Below are 14,694 nucleotides of genomic sequence, written 5' to 3'. Positions count from 1 at the left end.
GTAAAAGGTTAAGCCAAAATATTGTGGAGAGAACACTTGGTGATCGTAGTCATCTCAGTTATCGGCATATAGGAACAGTCCAAAGTGAAGGTCAGGTATCATCAATAACGCGTACGTCCCCCGTTGGAATCGAGGGCGGCCAACTGCTGCAACGTCTTTGGTTGTGGTTGACGCCGTCTATACATTTCATCCTACAGGTGCTCTGTCGGGCTCAAAACCGGGGATTTGGAGGGCCAGGGGAGAACATCAACGTTGTTGTTTTTGTAGACAGGCTCGTGTGACCCGTGCTGTATGCGGTCGAGCGTTGTCCTGCTGGAATACACGTTGGCTGCAATTGGGAGGACGTGTGGTTGGGGAATTTCGTTGATGTATCTTTGAGCCGTATGATTGCCCTGGATATGGACCAAACCTGTCCTGCCATGATGGGAGATAACCACCCCTACGAAACCTGTCCTCTTCCTGTACGCAGTTTCAAGCTTAACGTTCTTCCCGACGTATGTAGACCCGTCCTCATCCATCCCCTCAACGGTGGAGAAATCTTGATTCGTCGCTGAACCAGACTTCTCTCCATCGCAGCTGAGACAATACCCTGTGTTGACGACGATGTTGTCGGCTCAATTTGACGCGTCGAGCATGACATCTTGCTCGTAGACCTGCTGCTCTTAAACGGTTTTGTCTGGTTTGAGAGTCTGCGCACACAGGGTATTTGGGATGCTGTTGAGGTGGCTGTGGTCGTCCTTTCGCGTAGGTGGCGCAGTCGGATGTAGTGATCTTGGGCGGGGAGGTTACTCTTGGTCGTCCCGGTCGGCCGGTCACATGTTGCTGTTGCAACCGATCCTATAGCCTTGTGATGGTGCTGGGCGCTACATTGAAAACTCTGGCTACAGCTGATCGGGATTCCCCTGCCTGCAAGCGGCCTATGACGGCCTGTTAATCTTGGCATGTTGTTGAACTGTCACTTATCGATTGACGCAGATGCCAGGCAATCAAAAACCCTGCTCTTTATTACCGTTCATATTGCTGCTGCACGTGCAATACGTGGCCAATGTGTTAATACACTGGGTGCGTTTTTCGGAATCGTAGGTGTTTCCCGGCTAATGTATTACATGTCCTTGTGATCATTTTGACCCGGGAAATTTGTCACTGACACTGTAACATATGAAACCTCTTCATGTTGCACATCTTGGTCCGCTAATTTTGCTTTTATGGCCACAAATATCAGTTTTGCGTTTCTTGTTTTGAAGAGTATATTAATTGTAATATCAATTTTAATTTTACTGCATGCCTAATTCTGTTTTAGCATCACACTAAGTGACCAATAATTCACACCCTCTGAATAAAGTAGTGACGCTGTATCTCAACAGAAACCCTCGTTGCTTGCGTCTAAATGTTGAATGGGTCGTAAATCAGAGGTGAAATCGTGAAATGTATCGACCTGTAATATGATGCACACCAACAGCGTGTGTCGTCCACTTCTATCGACATAGCATTTACATCTGCATTAACTTCCTAACGTCAAGCGAAACAACTGATTACAAATATCGAAGGTGAACGCCAGAGAAAAAAAACAGTTTCGATTATGCTTGGTTGGTTGGTTTGTTTGTTTGACGCCGCACTCAGCAATATTCCAGCTATATGACGCGGTTTCGATTATGCAATGCCACAGGGCGTAAAAGGCAAAATAGAGACGAACATTATATCACTGGATCACTGGAAGTCAATGATGACACCAGGTATTCACGAAAAGGGTAAGGATGTCCTGTCTACTGAGACAAGGCGGATGGTTATTTTGACTCCTCGCGATCATTATCTACAAAACATCTAGATTATAATTGAACTGATCTTTATAACCAAAGCCAAATTCTTCAGCCGAGTGCGGCGTTAAACAACAAACCAACCAACCAACCAACATATGAGCGTGGGATTCCTACCTTGTTGAATATTCAAGAAGTATTTGTCCCCCTGTTCTTCTTGTGTGCAATTTATATTTCGCTTCATCGAAGTTTAGAGAATCATCAAACAATAAAAACTCATGAGTAAGTGTAAATCTTCTATATACTCTCTGTAACAGTATTCAGTCAAAATGTGACAGATTTATAATGTAAGATAATGTACATGATTCGGATCCATGTAGAGTTAATTTGGGAGCTTTTTTGGTAGGTAAGAATATACCATTAGGAATACGTATTCCATTATTCTCTTCAAACCTTTGAAACTTATAACACATTTAACTACATTATTTAATTATTTAATTGGAAACGTAAGATAGTAAAACGTGTAATAGTTTTGAAAAAGTCGTTTTTTAGTAAGTGAGTGACATAAAAAAATTCAGTCACATCGGCAATATTTCAGCCATATCGTGACTTACAAAGGGTATATGTAGTAAATACATGGAAACTATAAAGACCTGTCAACAACGGACAGTAAAATAACTAGACTTATCACAGATTATGATTAAAAACTAGCGTGGAACCATAAAAATACATTACTATACAGAACAATACCTTATAAAATAGAGCTACAGATAGCCAGCAGCTGAAGGGGACTTACAGTACTTGAGCTTCCTGCATGGCCCCCAACCAGGTGTTGGCGATTATTGTCAATTTAGCCGAATTAAAAGAACATATATTCGCGATTAAAAACGTGGTAGTAATAAATATACTGTGAATGACATGGACTTACTTACCATCTCCGGGGGACAATCCTTTTACACTACTTCAACCCCCTTAGAGGTACAGCCACTAACAATCTTAGTTATCCAATTTATTCTACCAATATTGGAAAGTCGTGTTTCAGGCACAGCGTGTATCATTTAGATTAGCACATGGTATGTTAGATGTTATCGATTTGGTATGAAGGGCAAAACTGTAATTAGTATATGTAGCTTAGTTTCGACAACAGACATCAAATTACGCATGTACATGCACTACGAAATGGTATTGTAGTCAGTCTCCAGCCAGATATTTAGGACAGAAAGTATATTGTAGTCTTTCCCCAGTCTCTCGCTAGTTAGTTCGGAACTGCAGTGCCACATCAATCCTGTCGGCCAACGTGTACCCACAAGGCAGATGCAGACACACGCCGGAAAAGGCTACACAACTGTAAACGATTATTTAGACAACACAACAGAGCTTTTATGTGTATTTCAGTCTTATGGGTGAGTATGTGAGTTTAGACTCAACGTCACATCGGCAATATTTCAGCCATATCGTGACGAGATAAAGCAAACCATTAACAACAAATACATTTAGACAGTATAACAACTGTCGCCGAAGGACAGTAGAAATAACTAGATTATTTAGAACTAGTTTGACCGCATGTAAACGAATAAACTATGATTTAATAACACAATATAAAAAAAATGTCTATACATCGCCAGCAACCAAAGTTAGGCCACCATGCTAAGGACCACGGGGACTTACAATACTTCTGCTACCTGCACGGTTCCCCAGCAGGATTTAGTCTTATGTAGTTCCTTTATACAATACCATTATCCCGAAAAAATCAACAGCATAAATTAAGATTGTTTTACTTTGTTACTTTTCACTGGACTCTGCTTTTAGCAGAGTTCTTATAATTATGAAAAGCATTTTACCATCAAGTCCGAGGTAATAAAAGCAAGTTGTCATAACTTCATTGGAAAAAGATCTGATATTCTCCATCCACATTCGAATCTTATCGAAAATAGAAGAATAACAACATTGAAAACCCTGCACAACTATAAACCAGAATGGGTTTTTTAACTATAAAACTATTCAAGACTAAAACCCGTTACTTGTGAGCAATGTTGCGTTTCTTATTTGACACTGTATACTTTATTTTTGTGGTTTGTTACATCACTAACATCACGACAATATTTCAATCATTCACCAGATACCAGAAAAAGCAGGGCAGGCGCACCCAATAACGTGGAGTTGTTGGCTTCTTTGTAGATGTACCAGCAAGTTGCGCCATGCCAAGTCCTGCCTGTAACGAGTTACAAATATCTGGGTGTTTTTGGGGGTGTGACAGACACATGTGCACTCGTCTATGACTTGGTGTTATGATTCAAAAGAACTAATGGAGACACTGATCCGCTGGGAATCATTGCTGGTACTATTATCAGTGGACATCTTGCGTGTCTTTGTCTCATATCTCCATGCGATCTGTCTCCCTCGTAGTTGACACTGTTGCCCTTGGTTGTATAGCATGTTCTTCACGTTGGTATGCCGTCATCTGATCGACGTATGCATGTGACCTGCTCCAACAATTTATTTTGGAAACACCCAGTTTCTTCATAATATAGTTTGTAAACACTATTGTATATGTTGCTTCATGATTAATGTTATTGAATTTGGTTTTAAGATTCATTGTGGCGTTAACACATTGTCAAAATCATTTACCCTATTAATCAATTGATATCAGCAAATATTTGAGGTTATAGCTCCCACAAATTCCATCCCATGTCCAAATGTTTTTTATTGAAATTGTCGAGATCATATTACTGTTATGTTCAAGCCATGTGACACAACATTTCGGTGCTATGGAGACGGGCGTTACAAATAGGGGGACGCACTGATCTTATTCGCAGTGTATCCCCGTCCAGACGCAGAAACTGTTCTCATGCAAACATTACAGTCATGTTTAAATTTGGCGTGATCGTGCTTCTTCTGGGTAAGTTGTTTATTTGCTTTGGTATCTAACATTTACGTGAGTTACTAAACATGTTATCAACTTGAGTTATGAATAATATAAGTGACAGTATTCAGACCAATTTTAGTGTCACCAGCAATTATAGGCAGGTTTGACGAGCTGTGTTCGATCTTGTACATTCGATGTTCAATTTTAAACAAAAATATTTCCCAGTTGTTTTCTTTTCATACTTGAATTATAAATCGTGGCAAGCCGTGAAATTGATGTATACTTTATTACTATAGTGAATACTAGAAATCCAGTCTGATTAATAGATTTTTGGAGACGTTTTGTATTTGAGGAAAATGTAAATTATTTACAACAAATAGTCTGTAAGTATGTTGGAAAGTCGCTTGTTATATATACTGCCATCTTGAAACATTTTCAACAATGAACACTGATAGAAAATGTACCTCAACTGTTACAATATGCCTTCAATGCATGTCACAAATTGTGATTTAAACAGGGAAAGTTGATCCGACAAATTGTAGTTGCATTGTTAACCACCACAAAGCAAAATTTTGAGTCACTGACAACGTGTTACCATGCTCATTTTCAGTAAACTCCACACTGTCTTTATGAAAACTGAAAAACAATATACAATTAACACAAGTCCAACATGATCAAAAGGCGCCAGTTTACCTCATGACTGATCTGTACAGCATTCTAGGAGTATTCAACAGCTTTTTAAAATCTATTCATAAATATCGATCGAGAATTGTACTATTTTCAGCAAAGTATTAAAGTATAGCTCCTGTTGGCTGTTCTGTGTATGCCGATTCGAGTTCATTCGTAGGAATTGTTTATTAATCATATTTTAAACGGTTGTTAGACATCCTTTCACGACTAAATTATCTTATGTGTTTCTTTCAGGTTACAGCCCTAACGCGTTTGCAACCGACTGCACTGCATGTAAAACTACGTATGTGGCTGCAAGAGATGCTACTGACGCCACAGGTGCAGCGAAATGCACGTAAGTAACTGTCGTGTCTCTACGTCACGTTTGGCTGTCTGGGTTGTAAGTAGGTTCAGTCGGTGGGTAATTTACTCCAATGCACCTTATTAATTTCTCTAATGCTTCTCGGATACGTTTGATGAGCAACTTATTTTTTAAACACAACATCATAATTTACAATCCTTCATTTTCTATCTTAAAAAAGGATATTTTATGGTAATTAAACGACGTTATTAATAATCACACCTTTGAGTTAAGTATTGCTGACCCATGTATCACGGCGTTTTGCGGGTAATTTTGAAACGGTCCTTTCCTTCCGTCAGGAATCGTTACCGGAGCATAACTCATAATCCGTTCAAGACTTTGTTGCACTGAACTGGCTGATTTGGCTATTAACGATTTGCTTTTGTTACATGTAGCCGCTTAAGGGCAACAGGTTGTAAACCGGGTCAAATGAGAGTGTGGATCGTTTCCTAAGGGCTCAGTCACACATTCAGGATTATTATTGCCGTCCTCGATAGTGTCATTCCCGATTACAATTTGTCAAAAGTCTGACCAGGATGCAGTGATTCGTGGCGGGAAATTCACAATCAGATATTGTTCAGGAAGCGTCCCGATTCAGCCGTTTCCGGCCGAATTCGTCCGGACTGTCCCGTTCGCAGTCCGAATCTGATACGATTTGTATCTTCCCCGTGGTAAAAAACGACCGAATCTGTCCCGACAGCGTCCCGATTCTCCCGAATGCGATCCGAAACAGATCAGACAGTGACCGGACAGTGAACCGACAGAGACGATTCGCATTCGGCAAGATCTGGACGCAAAGATCTGGACGCAATCTGGACTCATTCCACAAGAAACGACAATGAACAATTAATGCCCGTTCATCACGATAGAGTCCCGATCCACATACCACCGTCCAGACAACCCGGGACATTGTTACGATTTGTATCCGATACAGCAGAATCTGTCACGACACAGTCACGATTGTAATCCGAGTTTCCCGACCTTTCCCGATCCGTAAGACTCTGTTACGCACGTATACTACTTCGTTCAGACAATGATAGGACACACCAGATCATTGAGGATAGTAATCGGACTTTTTCACTTTTCGTGTCGTAGCGCTGTCTAATCTCAAACGGGAGCCATAATCGGCACTGTGTAAACCTGGCCTTAGCTCACAACTCATAAAGTGTTCAACATGTCGTCGTGAAATGTTGTGTACACATCACGAATTTTTAAAGCTCTACTTTTTCCGTTGACAGGGTACAGGCGCGTTCCAGTGATATTCGTACGATTCAAAACTAGTTGTAAAATAAGCTTTAAAAAGTCCCTATATCATTGAAAATCTCTTTTGCGTAACGTGTAGACGCCATTTCATGACCACAACCTTTCCTACCTTGTGTGGAATTGACTTGTGCAGTCCTCGAATGAAATCACTCAATTTCATGCCAGATGGTGTTTATCACCTCGAACAACTTACCAACGCTGCTTATGTCATTGACGGTGTCCTGCATGTGTGTATCCGATTGTTTTCCCTTTCACAGTGCACTCGCGGCATATCTGACCTGTCTGGAGACGTCTGCGAAGACTGACACCGGGTGTCCGCTAGCAACTGCTGATGCCGCTGTCATTGAGACTGATTACTCTTCTTGTAGCACGGGTATGTTGACATACTGTGATAGAATACAAACACATGCGTGTATTACGTAGAATTGATATGTCTAAAGTTTTAGTATCGCCATGAGAGGTGGCGGAAGTAGTGAGGCGATATCGGAGGGTTGAGAGATTGATATTGCCGAGATAATTTAAGTTGTCAACTTATCTCGAGGGGTATATGGTGTGCATGTGATGAACCCTGTGTGAACCTATGTAACCCAAGCTGTCATGTCTCAGCGGCATACATGAAGTGTGTAGCCTGCTCACAGATGGAAAATATCTGCCCACTCCTTAACCAATCGGAAGCCAGTATTTAATGTAAGATAAGGATTTGTGTTTATTACTGTGTGTATTTTGTTGTACAGCGACGGAATTTACAGCAACCTGCAAATGTCAGAAAGAGTTCTGGAAGACGGACCAAAGTGCAAATGCTGCAGCTATTTGCAGGTAATCAATTCAAATGTCTAATAATTAAAAGCGGTAAAACCTATTCAATAATCGTCAGAATTCTCCACTCAAAGCAGAATCCATTGTACGGTTCTGACTATATCATACGGATAAGTGTACTAATCAATATCAAATAGTGATGATGCAAGGTGTTCGCCAAAAGGTGAGCGTATACTGTCCCATCGCTGTTACCCGTCCCATCCCATGTTCCATGGACAGTTTTGGGTTATTAATTCATGACTTTTTTTTAAATGACCATTCTTCATAGTGTTTTTAAGATATATCTAGTTACAGAAGCAACTAAATGAAATGTAAATAATAGGTTCACCAGTATAATGCATTCAAAACCAAGAAACATTGACAAAATATTGTTCGATTTATTATCTCATCAAATATAGCTGGTGTCACGTTAACATTGCTTTACTTACAGTGCCGCCAAGGCTTACATACTGTGCTTGAAAGGGGAGACAGCTGTCGCCTGTGATACGTCCGCTACTCCAGCAACTCTGGCTACTGGTGTAGAAACCAGGATGACAGGTCTTGGGACAACAGACTGCGGTATGTTACAAACGAGCTAACTTTTTGGCTTGAGCCTGTGAATACATGTTACATCAGAGATCTTATAGAAATGGGAGACATATTTGTATGTAGGTATAAATATATCACACACAATAAAATCAACTATCGGTTACACCTACTTTGGTTGTCAGTCCAGATTTGAAGTGGTCAAATACGACGATTTCGTATTGGCCATACCAGGTATACACATGATATGTATTCAAAGGTGAGGATCCCTAGTTTGTATCTCTTGTGCTGGGAGAACACCCAAAGGATCAGTTTATAATATTTGTTCTCATTTAATGATTGTTGTTTTAAAAGAAATAGAGCTGATTAATACATTTCATAAATTGGAAGTAAGATTTTGGCAGAGGCTGTAGTTGTTCAAGAGATGTTATATTTTGTACTATTATGTATGGGGATATCCTTTTTGTTGTTAAATATTAGTTTTGAAAATAAGTCTGTGATAGTCAAGATGTTTTAATTGCCTTCGTTGGCAGGTTTTAATATTGTATATATATATATGTGTGTGTATTGATGTAAGGGCGATAACTCTCATTCCGGAAGCTCTGGGGTTGTTATGATAGCGCGTGAATTGTATCGGTAAAGTTGACAGTTGTAAGTATGGAATGTTACCTTGATTGTGTTGTGTATGGTCATAGTGTTTTTGGAATGGTTGTGTGTGTGTGTTGAGAAGATCGTTTGTCAGTTGTATAATAAAATTCTAAGGAACACTAACGTTTGACCTGAAGCAGCGAGTTCTGTTGTCTATCAGTATATATCATTAATGTATAATTTTTCTAGTCACAATATCGCTGAATGATTACTGATGTGACTTTAATTTTTAACTTGATTAACTCACACTAAAGTTGCTTACATCTTTTGCCATGTAGTCACACGAAACCAAGGAGTCACATTGCCGAACACAAAAACATACTTATTTGTGATTACGTTATGTGACGCTCCAAACCAGTTCTTGTAATTTGAATGCAAGTAATCCATACACAAGTAATCCTACACATGGATTTTACGCTTTATGGTTTTGGAAAAATATCTAGTTTGAAGTTACATTGTATTATTTACTCATTGAGGCACAAAGGATATCGCTAAAGTAATGTAGGAAACTGCTGTAAGACCCGTTAGACCAAGCAAATGTAAAACTATATCATAGTTTAGTACTGTTTTGATAACTGGTGGTATGCATTGTATTGACAACATTACACATCACCAGTGATATCTGATCATTCAGTTTTATCTTAGGAATAAATGCGCCGTGCCTTCCATTTACCATACAGTATACTACAAGTTTTGAGGACCGTGAAGAGCCTGGAAAGAATAGCTCTACAGCAAAAGGCGACTATGCTTGTCGTAAGAGTCGACTTACGGGATCGCGTGGTCCGGCTCGCTGACTTGGTTGATGCGTGTCATCGTATCACAATTGCTTGGATCGATGTTCATGATGTCAATCATCGGATTGTCTGGTCCAGACTCGATTATTCACAGACCGCCGTCATATAACTGGAATATTGCTGAGTGTAGTGTTAAACAACAAACCAACTAAAAGTTTTTAACATAAATTATTGACATTGTTTTGACTGGAATTCTGTATTACTTACTGCATTACGTTTACAAGAGGAATGTACACTATGTTATAGGACCACGTCATCGTTATAACTTTCATAATTATTATATTATTTTATGTTTAGCTATCGCCGACACATGTCAGTGTCAGATCAATACTGCTAAAGCGACTATTACTTCAAACGCCAACAAATGCACGTGAGTTCAGCAGTTTGAGCTTTAAGAAGAGTTTTCATATTAATCAATGTAATAACGTAAATGGGCATATGCATCATTTACACAGCTAATAAGAAATATAGTTATACAAGTGGGACATACGCAATATCTTAACATCATAATGATTTTACCCTTTTAGCTGGTATGTGTTTTATATGTGAAAGACAATAAGATTATGAGCTTTTCTATCTGCTAGTGGGTGCAGGAGAAATGCAGTAGACGATATTTTTTTCTTACTATCTTTATGAGTGACATTGTAGAAGTTAATGTAACGTATATTATTTGCCTTATGTCTATTGATTTTTTGTCTGTTGTGCCGTTGCATAAAATAAAAATTAGTTCTGTCTTTCCATCTACAAGTTTCCATTACATGTTACATCGACAATTTTCTTTAGCGTGTAGCCTGTGACATATTGTCCTAACACGACGCAATTCACTATGCAGAGGTGTACCGCAGAGTCCTATCACCGTCGGCCCAAATTTTAGCTTCGAATATGACTCTTGGTTAATCAGCACTAAACTAGTTCTCTTGTGTCACACCGCAGAGGTGTTCCCTAAACGTCACGTTTTAAGCATCAGCACCCCACCACAAACACTTGATGGCATTAACCTATCAAATTCATTTACACCCTGCAAATACGTATCTTAATACCTTGATTGCACTTATTTTTCGACCTACTCAAACTTTATCGGGTAATCCAGAGCATTTGTGTTTTATTGTTTTTTACAATATATGGATATTTGGCTCGTAAAGACATTGATTGGAAATGAAATGTACAAAGTTGTGTTTTAGTGCTTATAACAATGAGCTGAGCTGCCTGAGAGTCGCGAAATCTGCAGGCTGTGACGTCACCGCCACCAAGAGCTCCATTGCAACGGCTACTGACACTGCAAGAGCTGATCTGCAAAGTGACTGCACAGGTAATCAATATTTCTCCCAAAATACATACGTATAGGACAAATGTGTACTGAACCTTTAACTCAAAAACAAAACAAAAGACAAAAGACCTAATTTGGACAATTTTTAAAAAGCACAGCCGCGTAATGTTCTGAGTGTAAGGAACTCTTCAACTGCTAGCTTTTCTAACTACTATCTAGTGCAAGCAAGGAAACATAATACTAAAAATTCGACCAATAAGACAATATAACTTAGACATATTCAGCATATTAAAACGTACGTGATCATATGAATTATGGCAGAAAAAACATCACAAAGCCATCCACCATTGAGAGTTACTACTCAATTGTCTGGGAATAACTTTTTAAAATATTGTGAACCTCATATATGTGTTTCTTTTTTCTTTCCATGTATAAGAACAATGAGAAGAAATAAATTGTATGAACACCAATTGCACACCAATACGCCACGATTAAGTCGAATGATTAATTTCTAAAACTTGCTTCAGCCCCTACTTCTACCTGTCAATGTGAGATTACCGCCGCAAAAGGAGACACTGCCTCTGACACACAGTATTGCACGTAAGTGAATGGACCTTATCATAGATGTATTGTAAACATTTTTTGACATAAGCTGATGCCGTTTGGTTATATTTAAAAACACTTAATTATGCAATCATATAAATCAAAGCGACTTCAGGGGTGAGAAGTGAGAAGTGTAATGTCAATGTCATGTCACATAATTTGTAAGTGATAATTACTCAATATCAATCTTAGGGAGAGAATATTTTACATTAACAAGTGTATCTACACCCGAAAACACGCTGTCTCGGGAACAATACTTCGACTTACATTGTGCACATGAAAGATCTAGTGACCGTTATACGTCGGTCATGACTGTCGTGGGTAACTGCGTCCGTTACAATTAATGAGTAACAGACTTAACACCAACATGGACATGTAATCTCAGGGCCTTTACCTACTCTAACCAAAAGTTTCCTGTTGTTGTTTTTGTTTCCCGCTGTTATGCTTGATACACATTCTAACTTTGAAGGTGAATTGTAAGTTAGTGTTACTCTTGTGGCGGTAAATTTGACATACGTTTATCCAGTTAAACAGCAAGAATGTGATGGGGAAGGACTGTTAGTTCAACGAAATCGGGAATTCGACACATTCGAGTTCGAGATAACGGGCTTCCAATGCATTTGAGAAATATAGCACCATTTATATTTGACTTGGAGAAGTGGAAGAAAACGTCACTGATTGTTGGATAAACATAAATTATTTACTACACAAATAACGTGAAAAAACCTGAGGTGCATAATAATAATCTTCCTACCTATGTGCAGTGAGCATTTGTTTCGTGAACATTACTTTCGTAGAGCAATTATCTATGTACAAAATTCTCATTTAGTTAGCTAATGGTGTGTTAATGATGATTTCCAAACAAGTAAACAGAACACGGAAATCAATTTTCATGTAAAATGTACACATGAACGGTGTGTATGATCTTAACGAACCATGATTGGTTTCCCAAAAGAAAATAAACAGACATTTTAAAGTATTAAAACATTCTCCATAACATTGCAATGTATCATTTTTATGTTTGAAGAGAGTTTCGTGTACGAGTATTCATACTATAACTGATGGAAATGTCAAAATGTTAAGTTACCACATTGTTCTGAAAAAATAGGAGGATTTAAACACAATATATTGTGTGTTACTATTTGACTATCCCCTGTTGTCAACAGCTTAATGGGCTCTCTGAATACCTGTCTCCTGGCGATCACCACCGCTACCGAGGTCGGGTGTACTGGCACCTCCCAGGCAGCTCTTGTGACTGACACAGGCAGCAGGACTCCCATCAGCCCTTGTAAGTAGTATTTTTTCAAAAAAGGAAAACATCACATCACTGACGCATTACTTACTAGCAATGGCATCAGGTAGTTAACAAACTGAAATAAAACTGTGTACTATTCTACATGCTACTTATTATCCTCCAATGTTCGTAAACATATATACAGTCTATCTATTCAATCAGTAATCTGTAGCTCTTAACCTGGTATTTAATATACTATCTGTGGCAAGTCGATTGAACGCTTCACGTTTATATTTAAGATTAGCAAGTCAATATATTTTAAAAGTATAATAACACGCTTTAATCGAAGTAAATAAAAACTGTAAGCATTTGACGACAGATTTAAGTTACCCATTCAATACAAGTGCAGAATTTTCTTTTATCACGCAACTTTAGTTGCGGCATTTGATTAAGTCCATATTTGGAAACAGAATAATGTATGTACGGCCGACACTAAATGTCTATATACCTTATGTACTGCTGATACTAAATGTCCCTACTCAAATATCAAATTCACTATTTGAAGCATAAACGATGCATGTTTTATATTTTGACAGGTGGTAGTGGTGGAGATGACCTTAAGGTTGCGATGACCTCAATGATCGTTTCAGTTCTTGCCTGCATATTCCTGTAAGATGAAAACAACCGTCAATGGCAGAATTTTTTTATTCCTATATATTCTTCTTCTTTGTATCTTTATACTTACAAGGTGATGATGTGCTAGAAATGTAACACAATTTAACGGATTTTCGGCCTGTGTTAACATTTCTATAACAAACAGTTTTCTGTATCCAAGGGCATGTTTTCAAAATGAAAATGGATGGAATTATTCCAAAATCCCCAAAGCACAATATACATATGTACTACTTGTATGACCACCATGTATGAAGATGGATAAAGCTTATTGCCACTGAGAATCATTGTGTGGTCATGAGTATGTTTATTATAGTTGTATATGTCAGGAATTATTGTGATTTGCAAAGTCACCTGATGGTTCACGGCATGCTACAGGTACCCTTTTAAATGTACAGCATGTCACTCGTCTAGGTATAATGCATTTACAAAATGTGTCGTGTTTTGTACTCTAATGACGTGTTGAGGTACTCACGGTGATCGTTTGTTATTCCACAGAAATAAACAGTACATTTCACGGTACTTCCTCGTCTGTTGTTTCTACGCAGGATGCAAAATTACAATAGTTCTCCCGTTAATTGTGATATGAAGTTCAGGTCATTCATGGAAAAGTTCGTTTCTTGTCAATCGTTTCTATTCATATGTTTTGGTACATGTAGGTATGGGGAATGCAACTGTTACATAAACAAGGCAAGTGGGTAGTTACGATTTCTTCAACAAAGATTCCTTTCTTTGAGCACTGGAAGCTCTTACAGATCGGACACATGTACGTTAAAATGTACATAACTGACTATGTGTCGGTGTTGCGTCTCATATAAACATCTTTTGATTTCAGTTTAATTGAACTTTAACAATGTATTGTTCCCTCGTCCTTAAGCTGGAGTGTAAAATGTGTAAGACACACATTTAGACGTCTCACTAATGTTTGCTAACCTGATCAACGGATCTATAATTATATTATATTCAGCACACATCCTGTTTTTTAAAACCGTGGACATCTGCAATGTATGGAAAAAAAGACTCTGGTGCCCTCCAGAGTCAATAGTAGGTTTTAATGGTGCGAAATTGTTGTAATTACGACTAAACTCTGAACGTTTATGATGTCACGATGCTCGCATCACTACAAACGCTCGGTTTAGGGTATATATGTATATACCCTCTCAATTTAATGTATTACATCATAGCCAACTGCAAACATTCACGAGCTTGATAAATTAAAGTG

The 14,694-nt window shown here is 38.6% G+C and overlaps 2 protein-coding genes across 8 annotated transcripts in view; both read left to right on the top strand.

Annotated features, from left to right (window-relative positions):
* Positions 1-14,694, top strand: part of LOC124126175 — a 371,963-nt gene that overhangs the window by 254,629 nt on the left and 102,640 nt on the right. The gene's annotated exons all lie outside the window — the stretch shown is intronic.
* On the top strand, positions 4,513-13,994 carry LOC124122384. Its single transcript, XM_046485447.2, has 10 exons — positions 4,513-4,653; positions 5,545-5,644; positions 7,171-7,286; positions 7,648-7,729; positions 8,160-8,287; positions 9,994-10,066; positions 10,878-11,005; positions 11,491-11,563; positions 12,733-12,854; positions 13,397-13,994. Exons 1-10 carry the CDS (start codon positions 4,620-4,622, stop codon positions 13,471-13,473), a joined length of 933 nt encoding a protein of 310 aa, XP_046341403.2. The 5' UTR covers positions 4,513-4,619; the 3' UTR covers positions 13,474-13,994.

Source organism: Haliotis rufescens, unplaced genomic scaffold (assembly GCF_023055435.1).
Source record: "Haliotis rufescens isolate VD_foot unplaced genomic scaffold, xgHalRufe1.0.p SCAF_6, whole genome shotgun sequence".
In the NCBI taxonomy this organism is placed as follows: Eukaryota; Metazoa; Mollusca; class Gastropoda; order Lepetellida; family Haliotidae; genus Haliotis; species Haliotis rufescens.
The sequence above is the reverse complement of the archived record's forward strand: the minus strand, read 5'-3'. Positions and strand labels throughout refer to the sequence as shown.